The 21,949-nt window shown below is 36.6% G+C and overlaps 1 protein-coding gene across 1 annotated transcript in view; it reads left to right on the forward strand.

Annotated features, from left to right (window-relative positions):
* Positions 1–21,949, forward strand: part of Col4a1 (Collagen type IV alpha 1) — a 293,149-nt gene that overhangs the window by 239,854 nt on the left and 31,346 nt on the right. The window contains exons 12-20 of the mRNA XM_071597882.1: positions 1,786–1,972; positions 6,490–6,686; positions 7,851–8,054; positions 8,785–8,953; positions 9,910–10,037; positions 11,503–11,665; positions 12,861–12,983; positions 13,780–13,932; positions 18,200–18,325. Coding sequence (XP_071453983.1) covers positions 1,786–1,972; positions 6,490–6,686; positions 7,851–8,054; positions 8,785–8,953; positions 9,910–10,037; positions 11,503–11,665; positions 12,861–12,983; positions 13,780–13,932; positions 18,200–18,325 — 1,450 coding nt within the window. The remainder of the gene's footprint in view (positions 1–1,785; positions 1,973–6,489; positions 6,687–7,850; positions 8,055–8,784; positions 8,954–9,909; positions 10,038–11,502; positions 11,666–12,860; positions 12,984–13,779; positions 13,933–18,199; positions 18,326–21,949) is intronic.

Here is a 21,949-nt window from a genome sequence, read left to right on the forward strand (position 1 = left end):
TTACAGGCCAATCTCAATAATATCATGTATTTCAAAAATACTTGAAAAATTGATGGAAGAAAGACTACTAAAATTCCTCATAAAAAATAAAGTTCTTTCTCAGTCACAGCATGGTTTCACAAAAAATAAAATGTAGGAACTGCATGCAATGATTATGTAACTAAAATGCCCAAGATTTAAGTGATAAAAACCATGATGTAGGGATAGATATGGATCTATCAAAAGCCTTTGATTCTGTAAAATCTAGCTCTCTTTTAACTGAACTAGGACATTATGGCATCAGGGGAGTTGTTCATCTCTGGCTAGCAGGAGGTTTCAAATGGAAATGTGTGGTGAAAAATTATGTTCAGCCCTATTCCTTTTGAAAAATCTTGCCAAATATTTTAATAAAGAAATATTAATCCCAGTATATCTTGATATATTTGAGTCCATAGCTTGATATGGCATCGTCTGCTGGGAGAACTCAGCACATGGAAACATCAATAGAATATTCACACTTCAAAAACGGGCATTAAGGGTTATATGTAAACTAAATGTAAGAAAATCCTGCAGGGAGTACTTCAAACGTCACAAAATCATGACCATTCCCTGTATATATATGTATAATGTGATTTTGTATGCCTGCACCAAAACCCCTTTACTGGTCAGAAATAGGGATCTTCACAAGTACGACGCCATGGGCATCTTCATAATGGCCATTGCAGAGTAGCAGCACTACAAAAAACCCTAGAAGTTTCAGGAAGACTGCTGTTTAATCGACTTCTTGAAGAGTTAAAACAAATACTCCCGCAAGAAAATAAATTCAAAAAAATGTTGAAAAATTTCTTTTTAAATAATTTTTTTTATAGTGTCCAAGAGCACATAGAAAGAGCCAATGTAGGGAATTCTGTTTTTTAAATCTTTAATACTCATATATTTCATGTACTATGAATTCCTATACTTATTCCTATGAATTTGTATATATGTTAATGCACCTATAAATGTTATTGAATCTTAATGAAGCCCATACAATCATGTATTGTTCTATGGCGAATAAATCTATCTATCTATCTATCCCGCTAGCCAGTGGTCACTATGGCCAGAATGAAAAAAATTGTAAGGAAGGAAACAACTGTTAACGTTTCATATCCTGTTTGGGAAATCATCAGTGCTTTTTTTTTATTTAGTTGAAATAATTATTGTGATCCACAGCTCCGCTGTTATTCTTCCTCTTCTTTGTGTGGAATCATAGTCATATTGTTAAAATGGCACTATATTTAGTACAATCCTGTTACAATTACTTCCAGTTTTAACTTGAAAATTTCCCCTTCAGTGATATATTTCAATTTACACAGGACTTCCAATGGCTGGAGATATGCTTGTTTCATTATCATTATTAGAATCATCATTATCACGTTAGAATTTTTCAGATTTCTTACTTCAATGCTATAACTCTTATTTGCTTCACCTATTCCCTTTTGCCATTTTAAAGTGGACCAGGAAATCCTTTGGGTGTGTGATATGAGTAGAGCAATTTTTAAAAATTCCTTTAACTAGAGTATTCCTTTAATCGAATTGACATCATTTAATGTTGAATGAAATTTTCTGTCTCCACAGCATCCATCTTATATAAAACTATGCTTGTTTAAAACAAGACCCTGTCACAATATTCATTTTATTAAAATGACCATTGCCAATTTGACCTGACCAAGGTCAGGGCCCAGCAGTTTTGAATGGCATAGAACATGAGACTATGGCTGCATTCATGATATCTGATGCTCAGTTCTGATTGCTTGCTGTTTTTAGGGCCCCAAAGGTCTGGATGGGTCACCAGGAAGGGATGGAGAGAAAGGACAAAAAGGAGAGGTGGGTTACACTGGACCTAGGGGCTTCCCTGGTGACTCCATGCAGGGCATTCCAGGGCCCCCGGGTCCACCTGGTGTGAAGGGAGAGCCAGGAGTGGCTGGTAGACCTGGCCAGCCCGGATACTCTGGTGAGTCACTCACTAGATTGCTCATTTCCTTCCGCTCCTGTGTATTAATGCCACAGCTGTGGTACAATCAGGGGGGTGAGGGTAAGAGGCAAACCAAACTGTTGTTATGAAAAGTTCAAATACTGTCTTCAACAGTGTACAAGAACTATATCCCATTAAAAATTTTTTAATGACACGTAATATTCAGTCATCTAACCAATTATGCCTTTATAGGGGATGGTTTAATGGAACTCCAATAGTTTAAGTAAGGGAACCAAATGAAAAATCATTAACTTTCAAAAATCAATTTGTCATACTACTCTCTTGATTGTCCATACTAATGGATCCATTTTGAAGCACAGATATTAGAAAAACATGAGTAAACAAAATATTTAGAAATATGGTTGCGATATATATGGATTCAATTTATATGAAACAAAATAGTTTAAAAAAATAAGTGCATGCAAATATTGAGCAAATAAACATTTCTTTTTATTCTGTGTGGTTAATTCAAGTTTTCCGGTATTAGAATGCACATTTTTCAGCCATTTTTATAAGGGTGGAATCATAATTTAAAAAGAACACAGAACTAGCATCAAGTGAATAGCAGAACATATTTTTCTGAGAAAACAAAACTGATATAGTTGCCAGGAAAAGGCAAATAATTGGCAAAGGGTATATTTTAAAAAAGATTACTGATACAAATTCATATTCTTCATATAATGTACCAATTAAAATAATTCAGTGTAGATAGTTAATGACTTATTTGTTGCATAATAATAAAACTATATACAAATAATAATAAAACTATGTATATGCTCTTGCCTTAAAGGAGAACATGTAATTCTCAGGGCTACTGAATGCAAGGGAAACAATTAATGGGATTTAGTATGGATAGTTCAAAAATGAATAAAGTAAAACATTAAATACTAATGGCAACTTTTGATTTTGTCATCTAAATTTAAAAAATTCAAGAAAGCAGAGCTATTTTACTCTTATAATTTTAAATAAGTTTATAAAAGTTTCAAAACATTTAATTATCTTGAAGATTGTAATTTTATCAAATCAATTTGAAGGGGCTGGGAAGAGAGAAAAGTATGGATAATAAGTACAATGGGAGATCTGCACTTGGATAATCAAGAGTTCTCTATGTTTTTAGAATGAAAATTATTAAATGATGTATTTGCAAATGGAAAAAGTAAAATACTAGTGGTAGTGCCCATCAGTGAAATTTATTATAAAATTCTTTCACAATTCTTGGTCAAGATTCCATTCCCTTACATTTCTTCATGTGCAGTTGCGGTGTAAAAGATTTGCATGCACTAAAGAATGTACAGGATTCCCTTATTAATCACACTATGACATAAGATGTCTGAAAAGTCAATTTTATCAGGATATAATACCTAAAAATGTTGAATAGTATTAGATAGTTTTTGTTGGGTTGATGTATTAGTTTCATGAAAACACCTTGGTGGAAGCATTAGTTTAGGCATTGAAGTTGAATTGTCAGTTTATGTCACATAAAATCATATATTAGTATGCATTTTTGGAGAGGAATAGGATGTTCATAAAGGGATGTGAAAAGCAAGGATGTGTAGAAAGGAGATGCTGCGTAGAAGGAAAGAATTCAATGTTAATGAAGAGAACGGTAGGGTAAATGGCAGGGGATGATGACTGTGGAAAGCAGTTGAAGTGGTTAGTGGAGTACACACCTGGAGATGAAGAGGTAAGACCTTGTGGGACAGGGAAAAGTTTGACTATGATCATTTTTGATTCCTAAAATATATCCCCTATATCCTTTGCAGTCTATTTAAAATAATATGAGGGCGGCTCAATAAGTACCCATTTTAGAAATGAAGAAATCATTTTTTCAAAAACATTTCTTTTATTTTCAACATAGTCCCCTTTTAGAAAGATACACTTCTCCCGACGTTCCGGCCATTTTTTTAACCCCTCCAAAAAATAGGATTGTCGAACTCTCCGAAATACGCCTCTGTCTCAGCAATAACTTCCTCGTTTGAGCCAAATTTTTTTCCCGCAAGCCATTTCTTCATGTTAGGGAATAAGAAAAAGTTGCAGGAAGCCAGATCGGGTGAATACGGGGGGTGCGGCAGCAATTCATAACGTAATTCATGCAGTTTTCAAAGTTGACAGCCGGATCAGCTTGTTGTCCACCGTGAGCAATCGCGGCACCCATCGGGCCGACAATTTTTTCATCGCCAACTTATCATGTAAAATATTAATTGTCGCTCCGGTTGACACACCCACGGCCTCTGCTACTTCGCGCACTTTCATTCGTCCATCAGCGAGAATCATGGCGTGGACTTTTTGAATGATTTCCTCGGTAACCACATCTGCTGGGCATCCTGGTCGCTCCTCATCAAAAACAGATGTTCGCCCACGTTTAAATTCTTTGAACCAATATCTAACTGTGGTCATAGATGGCAAAGTGTCCCCATAAACAGCATCCAACTTTGCTTTCATCTCCTCGCATTTCTTCCCATCCAAAAACAAAAAGCGAATTACCGAATGATACTGCTCTTTTTCCATCTTAGCAAAAATCACAAAACTTGTCTTACTTGAATTGCTGCCAAATCCAAACTAACCTTTAAATCAGTCTGAAATTTGTTTCACCATCGCTTGATAGATGGTAGCACACGATGATAACATAAACTTCTCTCAGGAACGCCCTTTGTTGTCAAACACGGGTACTCATTGAACCGCCCTCGTAAGGCCCAAGAGACATGAATTCAATGATTTCAGGCTCTATTTTGCAAAAATTCATGGTCGCTGACCAAGTAAACTTTATAATTTTTCATGCTAAACTTTATTACACTACTACCAGTTTCAATGCATAGGAGACACTGTCTGGTATCTACATTAAAATACTGTACATACTGTCATCTACATCTACATAATACCCCACAAGCCACCATAAGGGTGCATGGTGAGGGGTGTTTCATACATACTCAGGGTTTACAGTGTGTGTGAATGCAATTCATGAGAGTTTCTGTTATTCCTTAACACACCCTAGTGATTGAGTGGTTGTAAGTTTGTTTTAATTTCTTGTTATTTATTTTGTTTTTTTTGGTGTGTGATTGAGGTATACACGGGTCACTGTCTCTTAAACACACCCAAGTGGCCTAGAGTGTGTTCCCTGTCCCATCCCTTACTTGTAACTTTGTTTTAATCCCCCCCTTTACAACCTTATGCCAATCAAGTTTATGGTCTCGGGTATCTCCTTTTCAATGCTTCACGACCGTAATACCATAATAATATATATAACATACCGTAGAAAATAGCCCGTAGTACAGGGTTTTCAAAATGTCCATACTAGCAGAATGTTTGAGAACAGATAGGAAATAGTACACCCAAGTGCATTTTTTTACAAATGTGAGTGTTGTGCAGACCCAATTTCATATATTTGTCAAAATGTATTAAAAAAAATGCATTGTCTTTTACAGAATTGAAGTTATTTGTTTTAAAATAGGAAGGGTTTACATCAATTTGACAATTTCTTGCAGAGAAAATCATAGCCCATATTTTAATGTGGTTAAGTATTAGGCTATTCCCATTATACCCTATGTCTGCATCTTGAATTTTGGATCCACCAAACGCAATTGCATCCTGTTAAGAATGATTGTACAACCATGCACTCATATCATCAGCAAACATGACACAGTCACTCTTAGGGTTTACCTGCAATTTATTATGGAGATCATTTATGTAAATTAAAAAGAGGATTGGTGTCAACACTGATCTCTGTTGGGCACCTTTTACGATTCTTAATGTTGAAGAGAGGAATATATTCCCTGGGCTGGACTTCTGAACGACTTTTTGATAAAATTTATACATTCTCAACTATATCAAATGCCCTTGGAAAGTAAAAAAAATACTCCCATTACATTTTGATTTGAGTCAATATGCCACCTAATATCGTTTACTACGTTGAAGATTGTTGCTCTGTGGACTTAACTTTTCAAAAGCCAAATTGTGTCGCAGATAGTAGGTTTTTAACATCCAGAAAGTTAATTGATATTTTGCTGAACAGATACTAAAATATTTTTCCTAGCTATGCGATTATTGATATTGGTCCATAGTTTCCCCACTTTGTTTTTCTCACCTTTGTGCTTGAAGGTTGGTATAATCTTTGTCACTTTGAAGGCATCAGGATAGAGACCATCGGTAAGACTGATTTTTAGGATATAAGAGAGCAGTTGAGTGCATAACTTCAAAACTGCCAACCAAGCTAATCTCTCTACCATTCAAGTGAATTTTACTTTGATGAGCCATCAAATTATAGATCATTTTTTATATTCATTAATTACCTAGCCATAAATTTTGATGCTACAATGGGTAATGCTAAAATATTAGCACATGCCCATTTATCAGCATCCACTGTAATCCATATTGGATATATTGCTGTAAAAATGGTAGCGCAAACCTTTGAAAATGAATTCTTATCCTTGAATACTGGGAATCAGAGTCCATTCATGATTTATCATCTAATTCCTGATTGCCTTTTCATGGTCTTCCAGGGATACCTGGTGAGAAGGGTGAATCAGGTGGCCGGTGCTCTGAATGTTACCCGGGAGCGAAGGGTGAGAAGGGAGAGGCTGGAATTCATGGATCAGCTGGTTTCCCGGGAGAGAGGGGTCCAGTGGGAGAGAGAGGATACCCAGGAGAGCCAGGACTGGAAGGTCTGCCTGGAGAGACAGGGCCACCAGGAAGGGAAGTAAGTACAGGATTCACTCAGACTGGCTTACATGTAGCCTTTAAATTCCATTCCAACATTTAAAAATGTTGGGATAAAAAATTAGTGATCTCTTAAAGCCTATAGCTGTGCAATATGAGAGATAATATCAAAAATGAAAAAGCAAAACATCTTCATTATTTCCTCGTGGCCCTCAATAGACAGTATAAACTTGCAAGCGATAGCATGCATTCTAAGCATTGAAAAATGGTTAATGATAAATTTATGGTAGGTATTGTTATTATATCTAAATTTAATTCCATTAAAATCAACTCCTAAGGGCCTTATTCTTACTTCTATACCTTATTGTAATAGCTGCGTATCTCTTTTCATTTCTGCTTCCTTCAAATTACAATCAAAATCATCTCTTTCCCCGTGTGTTTGAAGAATGCTGTTCTTGGGTATTTTCTTGGTTTCTCTCCTTCCAGTTTACCATTTTCAGTTTGTTTGGAACTGATTAGACCTTGATACATTAATCTATTTCCTTTCAATTCCTCTAAAACTTTTTATTTGGGTACTTTCTTTATCTGCTCAGTTTGTTTTTGTCAGTTTCCTCCATATTCACATTTCCACTGCCTTTCAAGCTTCCTTCTCTATGCTTTCCTGATGGTCCATGTCTTGCATCCATGTAATAATATGTAAACTCCCAATAAACCTTATGGTGAACTTAGGGACCCTCGGAGATGCCCTGTTGTGGTAACAGGGGATCCCTGGGTGAGGTACATAGTCATACATTGATTGATTAATTGATGTTTATTGGTTCCTAAAAGACATGTAAGGGACACGTCATCTTAACTGCAAATATTCCAGGCAGACACAAATACAACTGCAAATGATACAGGTACAAATAAAAAAGAAAACAGTAAACAGGAACAGTAAAAGTGTAAAAAAATGAAATTATTTGTAAACAGAGAGACACATGAATTCATCCACAGTATAAATGATGTTTGCTCAGGAACCGATAAAGTTTAGATTTGGTTCTCAGCCTGATGTTATGTGGTGACTACTGAAGGGCTCATTCTAGGAAAAGAGTCAAATTTTGTTTCAAGATTTTGCATAACTATAACTTTTGCAGGTAAAATATCTGTGCTTTACTCCTAAAATGTGGTGAGTTAGCAAAAAATAAGATTTCTTTGAAATTTTTAGGGAATGCCTGGAAGTCCTGGACAACCGGGACCTATGGGAATGAAAGGAGAGCCTGCAATCATCACAGATCTCCATTTTGGCCCACCTGGACCAAAGGGTGAAATAGGGTATGTAGGACCACCAGGCCCCAAAGGAAACCCTGGACCTGTGGGCCCCAGAGGTTATGAAGGACTTCCTGGTCTCCCAGGAAACCCAGGAGAAAAGGTGAGACCATTGGAAGAAAGTTGAGGTAAATGTAGCCATGGTATCAGCTAAATATTAATGTGGATGCCTTTTAATAATTCACACATCTGCTTCAGGCAAGTTTTCATCCTTGGCAAAATCAAAGAGAGTTGACTAATTGAAAATGGTACATGCTTAAATTTCATCTTGGAAAAAATGAGGGATGCTGCTTGGTAGTCGTTTAAAATTTTCATTCAGTTCATATTATTTCTTCAAAAGTTTAAACTTGTTCATTTGGATGCCATAAAAAGTTGACATTTGTGATTGAATTTCTGTCGTTGAACAATTTCATTTGAATTATCAGATAAAGTACTACTCAATATAAAGTAAAATTTGATTCTACATGAGTGCCTGAGAGGTTCTAGCAATTATCTGCTTTTGCTCTCAATGACTGTTTCTTTGAAATAATATGAATGATGCATTTGGGGGAAAAAATTAAAGCATTTTTACTCAATTAAGCAACACCTTTTCTAATGTTTTCAGCAGGAACAAGCTGATTTCCGCGCATTTTGCACTTTCATTTTGTCAATCTAAAGCATTAAATCATCCGCTAAAATCAAAAAAGTGTTATTTTTAATATTTAAGTTTTTATACCTTTTTCCTCTTCAGCTTCTTCCCAATGATATAAAAAATTTCATTGCTGTTGAGTGTGGGCAACATAATGGCAATTTAAAGAATGAGCCTGTTGAACAAGCGAGCCTTCTAATTTCAGGGCGTGAGGGGTTTGAATGGCTTGGATGGGATGCCTGGGGAGTATGGCATCCCGGGGCAGAAGGGCGAGAAGGGGGCGAGTGAGAAGGGGGAGCGTGGGCCTCCGGGTTCACCGGGACCTGAAGGTCTCCCTGGGCAGCCTGGCTTGAAGGGCGAGAGGGGGAGGGATGGTGAGTAGAAAAAACAGTGAGGGATGTTCAATAAATAACAGGGATATTAATCATTTGCAAAGAATTTTATTTATTCGTCTATATCAATCTTATTCCATTTGAAGTTGTCCCCATTAGATATTACACACTTATACCAGTGCTTTTTCCAATCCTCGAAACACTTCTAGAACTTGATCTTGGTACAGCTTTCAGCTCTCTCAGTGGTGCGTTTTTAATCTCATCCATACTTGTAAACGACCCTTCAAGGTTTCTATCATTTTTTACAAGCACAGATAAGATTAAAACTGCATAGCTGAGAGAGCTGAAATCTATTCCAAAAATGGAGTCTCACAAGTGTTCCAAGTATTAGAGAGAGCATAGGCATAAGTCTAGAATGACTAATGGGGACCAAAGAGGATAGCAGTGATATAGACTAATAAGTGATATTTTATCCATATAACTCAAATTCCAGTTATTTATTGAACCCGTCATATATCAAAATAAATAGGGAACAATAGACTGCATTTAGCATTTTCCACCCCAACTCCACATAGAGTATCCATACTTGTGCAGTCTGAGACATGTCCAGGTTTCAGATAAGTTGTCCATCCCTTCAATCTACTCCTATCTTCTACAGAATCTTTAATAATTTTTCCCAGTTTACTCTGTTCAACAACTCAATATACATGAAGCGTACAAATGCATCTTAATTGTGCTCTATGCTCCTTTCTAATTGTGATCTCATTATTGCCGTGACATCTTGTGTACCTATCGCTTTCCTAGACCCAAATTGATATTCACCTGAGCAATCATTAAGTCTTGGCTTGAGGTCCTGCTTCCCACAGGCTGATCCATCGGAGTTAATGCAAGAACTATGCTCAATACTGAACTTGGACTTTCTTCCTTGTGAATTAACCAGCTGACAATTCAGAAAGACAATTATAACTGCATTTTAATGCAATATTTCTTTTGCACAGGTCAGTCATGTCCTGAAAATGAAATGGAAGCATTAATTGGGCCTCCAGGTGAAAAGGGCCCACAGGGTCCTCCAGGTCTTGCTGGAAGAGATGGGTTAAAGGGAGATAAGGGTCTGATGGGTTTCCCGGTAAGTTTTCATATTCATGTGCTTAGCTTCATTTCATCTCTGTTCATTTCTACTGTTTTATGGAAGTGTATGAATTTACTGCCAGCCCATTTAATCTCACCTTTCTTAAACATCTAATGATTTTAACTCAAGTATTTTTTTAAGAATAGAAATCACGGCATTGGCCGAAATTTATGACTACACTCATTATACAATTATTTGAATTTTTGAACTGTCATTTTGGGAAAGAATTTTTTATTCACGGGTTAGTGACAGAAAAAAATTACATGCATTTTATAAAAATTTTATAGAAGAATGCTACATTTAATAATGTTGATGAAATATATACCCCATTCTCAAATTACAGAGCAGATAATCAATTACCACAAAATAAATGTATTGTAATTATTATTATTAATCAATAGAATGCACACTTTTTATTTCCAAGGCTGCTATTGAGTCATGTAAGTGAATAGCCCATGATATAGGAAGTCAGTGTATCAGTAGTAAAGTCTATAGCATTAGAAATAAGTAATTAATTCACCCATTCCTTACAGTCTAAATCTGCCTCTTAGAAAGATGATCCTGTCATTAGGACATACTTTTCCTCCATATTCCGACCTTGCCAGTTCCATTAAGCTATTTTATATAGCAATATTTAAAGCTAGTTAATTCTCTTGCTTAATGTGTACCATCATTCATTTCCCCATATAGGGCCACTCCTTTTTTGGTAATCATGATCTAACTTACCACATAGAAGCATTAAAGTTGTTCTACATAGAAGCATTAAAAACTTAAACTATAAGAAGTAAATTTAAAAACGTAAGCAGTCTAAGAAACAACAATTAAAGTGGTCACGGACTCCAGTTAATTGCATGTAACTTTCTAAGCACATAACTGACAAAAATCTAATACTTTTTGTCAAAGGTAGAATGTAAAATTCCTATTCTAGCCAAAATATCTTTACAATTTGCTAATTGAGTTTTATCCATCATTTTTTAGGTGATAAGATGACTGATTGAATAAGTGTAGTGCTCTCTAGTTTTGACATATCTCCTTTTCTAAAGCAGTACATAATGAAGTTTCTATTGCCAGTTTTTGTACAATTTAGTATCTTTTCAAGTTAGTTATTAGGTGCATTTGGGTAGATCATTGGGCCACCTAATGGGATGACTAGGGTTCAAGTTTAGGCTTTGATAGAATCTTTTATCCCTTCACAATTTTTGGGTGCCGAAGCTTCATGGAAATTACATTAGGTTTAGCTCCAGTTGAGCTTGCTCATCAAACCAACTTTGTGATTGAAGACTCCAATGATGAGTCCCTATCTGGGAAATTAATTCATACTTTTCAAATAAGTCCTTGATTTGATTATTCTAGATAATCTATGCTGATATTCATTTTCCTAAACCTCAATCAGGAGGTTAGAGTCACATCATGATGTGTGCATTTCTTTCTTTTGTGATCATACATTTATGCTTTTATTCAGGGTGTGAATGGACCACCAGGCCCTCCAGGGCCTCCTGGGCCAGTAGGACCCCGGGGCCTTCCTGGAGCAAGAGGAGAAAAGGGCAAAGATGGACCAATGGGTTTCCCTGGAGATCCTGGAAAGGATGGAACAATTGGAGTAGCGGGTCGACCTGGACAGAAGGGTGACTTAAGCTTTCTAATTTTACATGTAGTAAGGTAGTCCTTAACCTCAGGATGGAACTTGCTTCTCCATTGCAATTGGTAAGGTGGGCAAACAATTTTGGGGGCACACACATTAAGTAAAAGGTAAAACATAATAGCAATATTCATATATATGGTACCTTAAATTTTACGAGTATTTTCCATGGGTTTCCATTTTCAATCTTTGCATGAATTTTTGCAGTTGCAAAATTTATTGCTAGTAGGTAAAGGTTAGTATTACACATGCAGGGTGCGGCAACATGACTTCCTTTTTTCAACACTTCATAAAAACCATATTATGAAACAGGATCTTTTTATTATTGTTTTAAAAGTAGGTACATATTTAAAGTTTTGTTTTACACAGCTTTGAAAAACAAATCAGGTAGGTGGCGACCCCCATTCACTGAATAAGCTGATTTCTGGTGTTTGTCATGACCCTTACCAGCATAGCAGGAAGGGAAAGTTTTAGAACCCCGGCTGTCAAATGAGACCACTCTTACCTGGCTACAACCTCTACAGCCTGATTGGTGCTCATTTCAAAAAAGGGAGTTAAGTCGCCACACCCTGTATAAAATGCTTACATGGGTTGCCAATTGTTCAGTGAGCACCTATTTTGAAGCAAGCTTTGGACATTCATCTTGCCTTAGTTTCCTTTGTTATAATTCAAATTGATTAAGTTGCAGTCTACTCGAAAGCCAGTGATTTAGAAAAAAACAACAATTAATGTAGATTTTTTATCATACTGGGACTCTCCACTTGGAGAAATTTTAATGGGTGTAGAAATGTGAAAAGGGTAAAAATTTTGAATTCCAACTTTAAATACTACTGACTTTTTATTTTGTAAATTTTAAAACTTGCAAGAAAACAGAGATATTTCAAACTTGTATTTTTTTAAAGTATAACAATGTTTCTATGTATTAAATTATCTTTATGATGGTAATTATATTAAAATTTTGAGGTGCTGGGAAGAGAGATTAGCATTGATAATCTGCAAACAGGTAATTGAGAGTTTGCTGTATATGTAATTGAATTCATACTGCCAATAATCCTTTCACTTACACAACTGATTTTTTACTGAACCACACACATACTATCAGGTACAATTCTGACCCTGTTAGCATATGTAATTGGATAATTTTAGCAAATCGAATTAATGGACAATGTTGTTCTTGTCAGGTGACAAGGGTGAAGGTGGCAGATCAGTTGTGGGTCCACCGGGACCTGCAGGCCCCTATGGTCCTAAAGGAGAGAAGGGTCTACCTGGTATTCCTGGGAAAGATGGAACTGCTGGAATTAAAGGTTAGCCATACAAAATCAGTCATTGTCTTTCAGAGGTATTCCTTGCATTTCTCAGAACCCAGGACACCCAATTTGCAATTTCATATTTCATCATTTGGGAGTTATTTTTGTAATTCTACTCTTTTAAGTTATCCCATGCAATTTGGAGTGAAATATACTCACATTATGGTTTGCTCACATGCTTATGTACTCTTCATATGGTGTTTTTGACAGTGTATGCAGAGAGAAATTAGGTTAGAGGTAGAGAGACTTGGGATTGGCCTCCATTGAAAACTTGATGTGAATTACATTTTTTCAGCTTTTCAGTCCTGAAACAGTTTTTAATTTAAAGTTATGTATTTTTTACATTTCATTGGAAATTAATTGGCTAAATATGCTACATGATGTCCTTGGGTAAGTTGGGCTTGCTCACATCTAGTGAAAATTAACATGTTTGAAGAGATTTTCTTGTAGAATTTTACACTGCACATATTGTCATCTATTGATTTTTCAAGGCACAATGACATTGAGGAAATGCAATCATCAAACTCTTATTTTTCACCATTACATATCAAAACCATTATTGTTAGTGCCATAAGTGATCAATGAAATGGTGGACAAAAAAATGATAGGTGTTGAGCATGCTATAAAAGTTGAAATGCTACATAATGTATATCTCATTAATATCTAAGCTAAAGATTTTGAAGCAATGCAAGCCAAGATTTTCCATGCATTACTATACAATCAGTGCTGACATTGAACCTGATTAATGAAATGTCAATAAGTACTAAGATTTCTGTGATCTCCATCAATTCAGGTTTACCAGGGTTTGACGGAGAGAAGGGTGACAAAGGCAACCCTGGCCTGGATGGACTTCCTGGTGTGCCAGGCCAGAAGGGTGACCCTGGTCCAATAGGGCCACGAGGCCCCCAGGGGATTGCAGGCAGACCTGGTGTGGATGGACTCAAAGGTAAAGAGCAGTCAGATTAGCAGTCCATTGTTTCTTTGCTAATCTAGTAACTTATTGACTAACATTGTAAAAATGTTAGATAAAAAGACTTATAGGATGAAACAAAATAGGGTAATAAAATAAATAAATATTTCTTCAGTGCTATGTGGTCCTTGGATGAATACTCTATCTTTTACTCTATCTTTTTTATAAATAAGATAAATTCAAATCAAATGAAAAAAAGGGTATTGGTTTGGGAAATACACAGTAAAAAGTAGCCTGTTTTACAACAAGGTGGATGCCAGTGGAACCAACCTCATAACAATTCATGCAATTATAATGCTGCAAAGAAAGGTTAAAGAAATTATCAAGGCATGAGCATCAAAATGTTACAATAGTTGGTTTGCTGGATGCATCGCTTGACCCTGGTGGCGCACACCCTAGTTGTGGCTCTCTATACAAATGGCCCCAAGTCCAATTAATGTGATTTTTTCTTAAATCAGAGTTTTCTGTAAAGATTACAAAATACTTATCTGTGTTTAACTGAAATGATGATTTCATGCCGCTGCAGGGATGAGAACCTACAAGATGGGATATTTATACTTTTGTCTCTTTGACTCTAACTCAGGTTTTCAACAATTGCTGATGGAAAATTCAGTTTTTTAGAATAATGTGGAATCAATACCTATCTGATAGAATTCAACTGATATCCCTGGATATCCAAATGTTTCGCTGTTGCAAATACTTACAAGATAGGAGTTAGCTTTGGGTTTTGTAAAATAATGGAAAATGTAATTGAATGGCATTTAAGCCTGAGAGTGCATATCTCAATGACAGAAACACATAGACTATAAAGAAAGAATAAGGCTTTGAAATTTAAATATGTGACATAACTTTTTAATTTTAATTGGTTAACTTATAGCCTGAAATTCATATATTTTAAATTTTGACAGCTAATATTTTGATTGCCTAGTTTGTTCAAATTTGAAGATATACTAAATAAACTAAATGCCAAAATAGACTCTATTTGCCTAAATATTATATATATATTTTTTATTTTTTAAGGTAATCTACCGGTTAAGATAGGTTTTTGGATGGACACAACTACCAAACAAACATTTTATTATTCCTAAAAAAACAAAAAATCCATCATCCTACTCTATATCAGGTCCCTCTTCATCTCCGAGTACTTTCTTCCTCCCTTCATCCCGTCCAACATCCATATCCTGTTCCTTCCCTTTCCTCTTTTGCCCAACATTCTCCCCTCTATCACAGTCTTCAACATCCCACTGCCGGTCAACACCCCCTTCATCCACTTTTCCAGCCTCCATAGGATTTCTCCCAACAAACCCCTCTCTTTGCCAACCATACCAAGTACTTCCTCATTTGTTTTCTTCTCTGTCCATTTCACCTTCTCCATTCTTCTCCACACCCACATTTCAAAAGCCTCCAATCTACGTCTATCCTCCTGCTTCAATGACCACGTTTCTGCACCATACATAGCTACGCTCCAAATTAAAGTTTTTACGAGTCTTTTCTTAACATCCTTACTCAACGTCCCTGTCATCAACTCCTTCCTCCTTGTGAAAGCCTCTTTGCCTAGCGCAATTCTTCTCCTTACGTCCCTACTACTTTGATCGTGTTGGTCCAAAACACTACCGAGATACGTAAACTGTTCTACCTGCTCTAGTTTTTGCCCTCCTATTTTAATGTTAAGCTTAGCCTTTTTCTTTCTAGAAAATCGCATAACCTTTGTATTATTAATATTGATTCTCATCCCATACCTGTTGCACTGAATTTCCAATTCACTCAGCAATGCTTGCAGCCCCTTGGCTGACTGACAAACTAAAGCTTGGTCATCAGCAAACCTAACTGATTTTACGAATTCCCCGCCCACCTTCATTCCTACCTCCAGTTCTTCCCATGCCTCTTTAATCATTTCCTGTGCGTACAGGTTGAACAGCAACGGTGATAATGGGCAACCCTGCCTTACACCTCTTCCTAACACTGCCCAACCGGACTCCCTGTTCCCCACTCGCACCTGAGCAGTCTGAGACATGTACAGGTTGCGGATTAGCCTCCTTTCCCTCCAATCTATTCCTATTTTCTGCAATATACTCATTAGTATTTCCCAATTCACTCTATCAAACGCTTTTTCGAAATCTACTAAACTGGCAAATACCTCCTGGTTGTGTTCTATATTCCTCTCGATTAATAATCTCATTACTGCAATGGCATCACGTGTACCTTTCCCCTTCCTAAACCCAAACTGATCATCCCCTAAGTAATCATTTTCCCTACTCTCTATCCTTTTGTTTATGATCCTGAGAACAACTTTAGCTGCGTGGGATATCAAACTAGTCCTATAGTCCTCACATGACATGGCCTTTACCTTTTTCGGAATAGGAACTAAAACTGATCTCACAAAGTCTTCCGGCCAGATTCCCTCCTCATAAATACTACGGATCAGCCCATGTAGTCTCTTCCTCCCACACTTTCCTAAGCATTTTAAAAGTTCCACGGGAATGTTATCCACCCCCACGGACTTATTTAGTTTCATCTCCCTTAATGCCCTTTCTATCTCATTGTCTAGTATGCCTGGACCTAAGCTGTCTTCCTCTACGCCATTTTCTTTTTCAATGTCTAACTTTGTTGGTCAGAGTTCTTATCTTTTTGAAACGGACTCTAAATTTCATAACAACTAAATTGTGGTCAGAGTCCGCATCTGCTCGGGGGAAGCTATGCGAATTTATCACACTGTTCCTAAACCTGTGTCTAACCGGGATATAATCTAGCTGATACCTTTCTGAGTCACCTGGCATTTTCCATGTATATCTGCGTCTTTTGTGGTGTCTAAACCAAGTGTTGGTGATGACTAAGCCCTGTCTCCTGCAGAACTCAACTGCTTTCTCCCCGCGGTCATTCCTCGTGCCTAAACTGTAGTCCCTGACCTCGTCACCATCTCTTCCTTCGCCTACCGTCGCATTCCAATCCCCCATTACTATCAAATGTTTCCCTGCAGGAACACACGCAATTAGTCCTCTAACTGGTCGTATATCCTATCGACCTCTTCTTCTTTATGGTTGCTCGGTGGCATGTATACCTGAATAATAACCAAGTTCGTCGGTTCTGCTTTTATCTCTACTAGTAGTATTCTATCCGTTACCTGCTCTATGTTGACTAGGCTTCTTCCTACCACTTCATTTAATACTATGGCAACCCCTCGTTGGCTCTCGTCCCCACTGCTGTATATTATTCTATACTTATCACTCCAGTAATCCCCGCTATCTTTCCATCTCACCTCGCATAGACCTAAAATATCTATATTTCCCCTTTCCATCTCTCGCTTAACATTCTCCAATTTCCCTGTCCTCATCATTGTCCTAACATTCCACGTTCCTATTCTAACTAAGTTGGTCTTCTTCCCCTGCGTCTTCTGTTCTCCTGCTGCTGGTTTTCCCTTGCAAGGGTTTCGTGGGATGACGACCGCGGAAGCCTTGCCTCCCCCGCTGCCGGGCATGACACACGGCCGATTGGGCTGAGCCCCGTAGTTGCCAGGACTCTAAATATCTGTATAGTCCATCATATTTTTCTTGGGAATGATAATTGAGGTGGTTTCCCGTTGCTTTCCTCAATGGTGTTTTTAACGTGACACCATCACTTACTGGCCACCCCACTGGGGTCAGACGCCATTGCAGCTGCCTCACCAAGGAACAGACGCTGCGTGGACTACCTTTTGTCTGGCTCCTAACCTATGACCTATCTGGCATGAGTGACCCTACCAGGAGCAATTGTTATTACTCCCACCAGCACAGCTCTAGGGGTCATCGGAACGCACAAGCCCTTCCACCATGTCAAATATTATATATAGACATGCAAATATAAAATATTTGTGGTCTTATAAGGTCATGTCAGAACACACTCCACACTAAACATGCAGTAGTAACATCAGTAAAAAATAAAGCTTGGGGAAGGAGAAACAAGGGAGGGAAACTTCATAGAACTGAGGAAGTGCTGATGCAGGATTAGGAGAGTTTAAAGGAGCCATCTGAAAATTTAGTATTTCTATGTTAGAAGGCCTGTGTGTCTAGAGTATTATTATCTTGTCCACAGCAGTTCCTTGGTGTTACCATTAACTATCATCATGGCTCATGCAAGAGGCATAGGTCGTGGTAATAGTAAATGGTAACACTCAATTAGAGTGAAACTCAAATACATAATGGAGATGTGCTGACTGAGGGATAATGTCATGTCGTATTTTAATATTAGGCAATGTGCATTGTTGCAGGTGAACCTGGAATCCGAGGAGAGGAGGGAAGGCCTGGACTAACTGGTTTTCCAGGTCAAAAGGGAGACCAGGGATCTCCTGGACTTGATGGACCCAAAGGATTCTCAGGACCTCGTGGAATGCCAGGTATGAGCCAGTCATTGTGTGTGATATTAATGGGACATAAAGTTATCAATGATCAGCCATCAATTTAAAAAACTGCATTTACTTGAGTATAAGCCAACATTGTTTGTTACAACTTGTCATAAAAAGAAACATCCATTGGCATCAATTGCAGCCTCATAGAAGAAAATTCTTACAATTTCTCAGGGCAATGCAATGTAATGTAGGTATGCATTATCTTTCCTTTAATATAGAGGAATTTTCCATTATTTTATTTTAGTAACTGTTGCTGATATTTTGTTAATCTAATTCACAGGCTGTATTCAAATTTTAAATGGTAATTTAACAACGTTTACTAGTAATTTGATGATAAATTTTGATGCTCAATTCTTTCAACTCCAATAAGTGGCTTGTTTCCAAAAAATTTCATCTATGCCGCAAACTATGACTCATTTGATAAGGAACTGAAGGACACCACATGGAGTGTCTATAGTTGATTACGTGAGGAATGACTGAAAAGTACTAATAAAACTGTTTTTAAAAGAGCAGATTTCTCCTGATACAACTGTTTGCATAACATGTGACCTAGAGAACCAATCCATAGTGTAGGATATTATGCAGATGTGGAATTAGATTAATATGGAAATTGAGGATGATGCGAATCAATAACATGCATTCTTTCAATTGTGCAAAAGTGCCAAGGGCATGGTTCCAAATGAATGGAATGACACTACCATTTGGATGATCGCCACCAATTGGTTGAATTTGATGGCTGTCGATCTTCAGCTCTTAAAGTAAAATGTAGTGTATCACAGGGCTGTGTGCTTGGCCCAATACTTTTCATCATCATGATTAATGATTTGCCCTGTTATATGAAACCTACATCTGTTTTATATGCTAGTGACACTACTTTTGTGCAATAATGTCAACATCTAGAAGATGCAAAGGTACAATCTAGTGCTACCCAAAGACAGGCTAAGGAATAGTTTGATGTTAATCAGTTACATTTAAATACTAACAAAACTCAGCATATTGTGTGCAGTCTTAAATAAAAAATAACAGATGTTGAAACTGTTAAAATATTAGGAATTTATATGGATACAAAACTTAACTGGGAGACTCACATCAGTCAGACCTGTAATAAACTGAGTAAAGCTGTTTATATGTTAAGAATTCTCAACTCTCTCATTTCCAATGAGTATCGTTCAACACTTTTCCATGCCTTCTTTCAATGTCATTTGAATTATGGTGTTAAGTTATGGGTTCATTCCCCACATGTTTAACAAATTTTGCTACTGCAAAAGGGAGCTGTTCGCTCTCTTGATAATATACCACCACATGATTCCTGCAAAAATTTTTTTATTAGGTATGGAATCATGACTGTATTTAGTTTATATATCTTTAAGGCTCTGATTCATAATGAATAAGAATTACTTAATTTTCCACACAATCTTTTATTTTTACCGGAATTTATGGAAAAATTAAGTAATTCTTATTCATTATGAATCGTTTCCACAAAGTGACGGCGGATACTATACAGCTCTGATTCATGTGAAAGTTAATCTAGAAACTTACCAATTAAGATCTAACATCCATAACTACTCCACAAAAGGTAAATCAAATCTAAATACTACTTATTGTAGATAGTCATCAACTTACAACACATTTCATAAAATGAACATACGAATGTATAACTACCTGCCTACTCAGTTGAAATCAGACTCTATCCAGAGTTTCAAGAATAGGGTACATACCTGGTTACTTGCTCACCCACTTTACTCATTGGATGAATTCTTTTGTGTCAATCTTCATCATATTCAAGAACTTATGTTTATATATCAAATAATATTTATATTGACAACGTTTAATATGGTTGTACCATTTTTCAAAATGAATAAAGCATTATTATTATTTCCTCCTTAAACATGAGCCCTTCTACTTGGGAGTTGATCCTGAAAGAAATAATCTCTCTGGGGAGAGGGGCCTCAAAGAATAGTTGTATTTTGCATTAAGGGAAATCAGTCACAATATTATTGCAAATAAATCAGTAGACATCATTTGCTGATGCCCATAGGCTTAGATGATTACAGTGAGGGTGTGGAAACTGAAATTCATGCTGAAAAATGCACTTATAAACCTAATTAGAATAGATTAAAACGAAAAAAACTGTTTTGATGTACCATGAAAAGCTTGGTTTTACCCATGTCATAATAAGGCAGGTGTTGATAGTGTTTTTTTGTAAAATTTTATCATATCTAAATTACCAAAGTATGATTTTTCATGTGAAATCATCTTCATGTACAAACATGAATCTGTTAGCTTCTTCTAATTGGATGTTAATCATAACTTCATTCATTATCATGTACGATTGACCTCTTGTTTATTGTATCCTGATTGCCTGGTGGAGGTAAAGAAATAATGATTATAATATAAAAGAAACACATGTAGCCAAAAAATGTATTTATTGATAAATACAAGTTTAAGTTCAATAAGCAGAAATCTGAAAGTATTTCTGATAGAGTTATGAGTCCCATGGCTTCAAATCATAAGGCCTGAGTGATCATCAGTGATGATGTTTCCTGCTCCTTTCCCAATAACAATAGCGCCTAGTTCATTGCTGTTAAAGCAGGAAGACGTTATCTCTAACAGTACAGATGCTGCTGTTGCTAGTTTTCCTATAATAAACAGGTCCAAAAATAGCATAGCGGTAATGAAGACTATGCGACTGGAAAAGGACAGTAATAATTATAAAACACAGGTTACGATAAAAGGTAACACCAAAGTCATTTATGATGTTAAAGTACTTTGCATCAATGTTTATTGTCTCAGAAACAAGGTCTGGTAATTGGAAGAATTGTTTTCCCTAATAAAGTTTAATATTTTATGTTTAACCGAACATTGGCTCCACTCTGATGAAAGTAATTTGTGTAAAATAAGAGAATACTTATTGCTAGAAATGTACACTTGAATATTGGCAAAATGTGGTGAAGTTTGAATTATATATGCGACGAAGTTCCTTTATGGCTATTCATTGTGAAGGCCTACATGAAGAGTTACTCTTTGAGGTAGTCATGATAAGAATTAAGGAAAAGAATGTAATTATAGTTTCTCTGCACCAGACTCCAAATGGTGGCTAATATATTATTTCAACAACTACTCTGCCCTTACCCAATTAGAGGATTAAAATTCACCAATCCAAAATTCTATGGAGTTCATGGCCTGGAGCTGACATACATTAATTCTATTTATCAGACAGGACACAGTGTATGTTGGTCAATGGTGACTAGTCAAACATCCTGAATGTAAAATATAGCTTTGATGCTTGGACATTAGACAAATTCAAAAACCATGAGAAATGCCACAATAGTAACTTTTAAAGGATCCATCTGCTAATGCGCTAATGACTTGACCCTTTACTATTTTTAGTTATGATTGATGATGTATGTAAAAATGTTACGTCTGAACTGTTATCATATGCTGATGATACAAATTTTGTTCACAGAGCCCTTGATTATTATAAGGCAAGTAATTATGCTTACCAAATCCAAGGGAAAGCACAGGTATGTTTCAATGCTAACCAGCTCTCAATGAACCCTGACAAAACCTAAAACTTAATTTTCAACCTCAGGGAGCTGCCGCAGGATCAGA

Source organism: Hetaerina americana, unplaced genomic scaffold, assembly GCF_022747635.1.
Source record: "Hetaerina americana unplaced genomic scaffold, ioHetAmer1.1.p SCAF_9, whole genome shotgun sequence".
Taxonomy (NCBI): Eukaryota; Metazoa; Arthropoda; class Insecta; order Odonata; family Calopterygidae; genus Hetaerina; species Hetaerina americana.